This window comes from Parasteatoda tepidariorum, chromosome 5 (assembly GCF_982258835.1).
Source record: "Parasteatoda tepidariorum strain Cologne lab strain chromosome 5, Ptep-v5.0, whole genome shotgun sequence".
Classification (NCBI taxonomy): domain Eukaryota; kingdom Metazoa; phylum Arthropoda; class Arachnida; order Araneae; family Theridiidae; genus Parasteatoda; species Parasteatoda tepidariorum.
In genome coordinates this window covers 70,328,433-70,331,317 of record NC_141759.1, presented here as the reverse complement: position 1 = coordinate 70,331,317, position 2,885 = coordinate 70,328,433, and the positions used below count along the sequence as shown (strand labels likewise).

General features: G+C 34.4%; 1 protein-coding gene across 1 annotated transcript; it reads right to left on the bottom strand.

The window, feature by feature from the left end:
• Positions 1-431: 431 nt before the first annotated feature.
• Positions 432-1,551, bottom strand: LOC107444810 (uncharacterized). Its single transcript, XM_043040402.3, has one exon. It carries the CDS (start codon positions 1,399-1,401, stop codon positions 685-687), a length of 717 nt encoding a protein of 238 aa, XP_042896336.2. The 5' UTR covers positions 1,402-1,551; the 3' UTR covers positions 432-684.
• Between the last annotated feature and the right edge of the window lie 1,334 nt (positions 1,552-2,885).

Below are 2,885 nucleotides of genomic sequence, written 5' to 3'. Positions count from 1 at the left end.
CGTAGGTTTATACAATTCACCACTTTTTTTAGATATGTCATGCTAAACCTTTTGAAAAAATAGCAAAATCTGTCTAATATTTGCAAATTTAGTTTGTAGTTATTTACCGTTTGGCCAGACGGGCAAGCCATGTAAAATTAGGATGACATTCAACCTGTTAAGACAGGTTTTGTTTTGGGTTGGCAAGAGAAAGGGATGAAGAACCTCCCCTCTTTGAAATGCACTGTTTTTTGTTTCCATAGCAGCATACAGCAATAGACTTTGTGGCTAGGTGAGTTCCTTCTTTTACAAACTATATCAAATTATTTAAGAATCAGTTCTGTATGCCATTTTAAAAATAATCATAATTTTGCAATTGATCAGAATATTTAATTTGCATTAAATAAGATTTCTAATAACTATGTATTAATGAGAGAGACAAATTAAACAAGTTTTCTCATAAAATGTTTTATTCCATACACTGCATAAATAAAGTTTCTCTGCTAAAAACAAAAAGAGTATTAAAATGGATTTTGAAGCAAAAAAAAAAATATTATGACACATGCCATGAATAGGATTTTTTTTCTTTCCCTTTATTAACAAGAGAATTTCTGGTAAAGTATGTTTTTTCTGTAAAAATATTTTACGACACGTTGTATGATCAACATAAGAATGTTCATTTAAACTTTCTGAGTGAATGTTTTATCATGAACTACATGAATAAAGTTTTTCTCCAGTATGAAGAAGGAAGTGTTTATTTAAACTAAATTTACGTTTGAATGTTTCATTACATATACTGCAAGAATAAGGCCTTTCGCCAGTATGAGCAAAATAGTGTATATTTAAACTTTCTTTCCGTCTAAATGTTTTATCACAAACACTGCATGAATGAGGTCTTTCTCCAGTATGAAGAAGTGAATGTTTATTTAAATTTCCTTTTCGACTGAATAATTTATCACATACACTACAAGAATAAGGCTTTTCTCCAGTATGAAGAAAAGAATGTTCAATTAAACTTTTTTTCCGTGCAAATGTTTTATTACACACATTGCATTTGTAAGGTTTTTGTCCAGTATGAAGAAAAGAATGTTCAATGAGATTTTTTTTCTGCTTGAATGTTTTATTACATGCAAAAGGTTTTCCTTCTGTATGAAGAAAAGAACGCTTATTCATGGAAATTTTTGGTGTTATTGATTTATTGGTTTTTTTCCCAGTATGAACACGAAAGTGTCTATTTAAATATCCTTTACGTGCAAATGCTTCATCACATACACTGCATGAATATGGCTTCTCTCCAGTATGAAGAAATTTATGTTCATTTAAACTCTCCTTCCGTCTAAATGTTTTATCACATACATTGCACACATAAGGTTTTTCTTGAGTATGTATAAGAGAGTGTCTATCTAAATTATTTTTTTGCATAAATGTTTTTTGACACACATTGCATGAATATGGTTTTTGTCCAGTATGAAAAATATAGTGTTCATCTAATCTTTTTTTTTTTGAGAGAATTTTTTATCACAAATATTGCACGAATAAGGTTTTTCTCCAGTATGAACAAGAGAGTGCTTATTCAAGTAAGTTCTCTGAGTAAATGTTTTATTACATACACTGCATGAATATGGTTTTTCTCCAGTATGACTGAGATAGTGAACATTTAAGCTTTGCTTCTGGATGAATGCTTTATCACATACACTGCAGGAATAAGGTTTTTCTCCAGTATGAATAAGAGAGTGTCTATTTAAATGACTTTTCTGCGCAAATGTTTTATCACACACATTACATGAAAATGGTTTCTCTTTAGAAAGAAAAACATTGTACTCTTTTAAATTACATTCATCCTTATAAGATTCATCACACATAATCCTTGAATAAAGCTTCACACCAGTATGAGCAAGAGAATCTTTATTTTAAGAACCCTGTGATTGTTCAGCTTTATGAATAATAATGCTCTTTAGAATATAACAGACAATGCGCCTGTAAGCTGCTCTTCTCGTGAGTTTAATCACAAACACTGTATACATAAGGCATATCTGAAATATAAATAAAACAGTATTTATTTAAATAAACACTAGTTTCACACATAACGAAAAGAAATGAAGTTATTGTTTATGATGAATAATTTTACAGCAGAGGGCGCTACATTCTTTTCAACTTCCGAGTTCCTATATCCGGTCTACTTTCTTGCAGTATGGCCGGTGTGTCTTCATTTGTCTCACTTGATGCGGGGCCATGGTAGCCTAGTGGTTAAAGAATCGAACTTCGGTCCGGAGTGGCCGAGGTTCGATAGCTTAGACCGGACTTATGTGAACCGCGGAACTGAGTTTTAAATTAGCAGGTTGAGACGGTTGTTGTTGCCATTACTGTTAATTTACTTCGCACTAGAGTTGCACAATGGGCTATTGGCGACGATCTGGGAAACATCTCGGAGGATGATCCGAAGACATGCCATCACAATTTTGATCCTCTGCTGAGGGGATGGCACCCCCGCTTCGGTAGCCCGAAGACCTGCGAGCACTTTACGGTAGCACAGTTTAACGAGGACCACACGCTCGGTCCCTACGCAGACTGATCCAAGTGGTCACCCACCCGCACACTGACCGTAGCCATTGATGCTTGACTTAGGTGATCTGCTGGGAACTGTGTCATAACGATCAGTCCACTGCGGGACGGATCAAAATTGTGATCGCATGTCTACAGGTTACGCCAAGAGATGTTTCCCAGAACGTCGCCGATTCGCGATCGCAACACTCTCATATATCATCTGAGGCATCTTTATCTTCCGTTTCCTCCTCTGCACGGATGTACGGGAATGTATTACGATGTTTCCCCTGTCTATAATATTTCGTGCATTTTGATTATCAAAATTAAATTTTAAAAATTTCTTGATTGCATGAAATTTTCAT

Coding starts and splice junctions, on each gene's coding strand:
- LOC107444810 (XM_043040402.3), bottom strand. CDS start 1,401: ATGCAAAAAAATAATTTAGATAGACACTCTCTTATACATACTCAAGAA.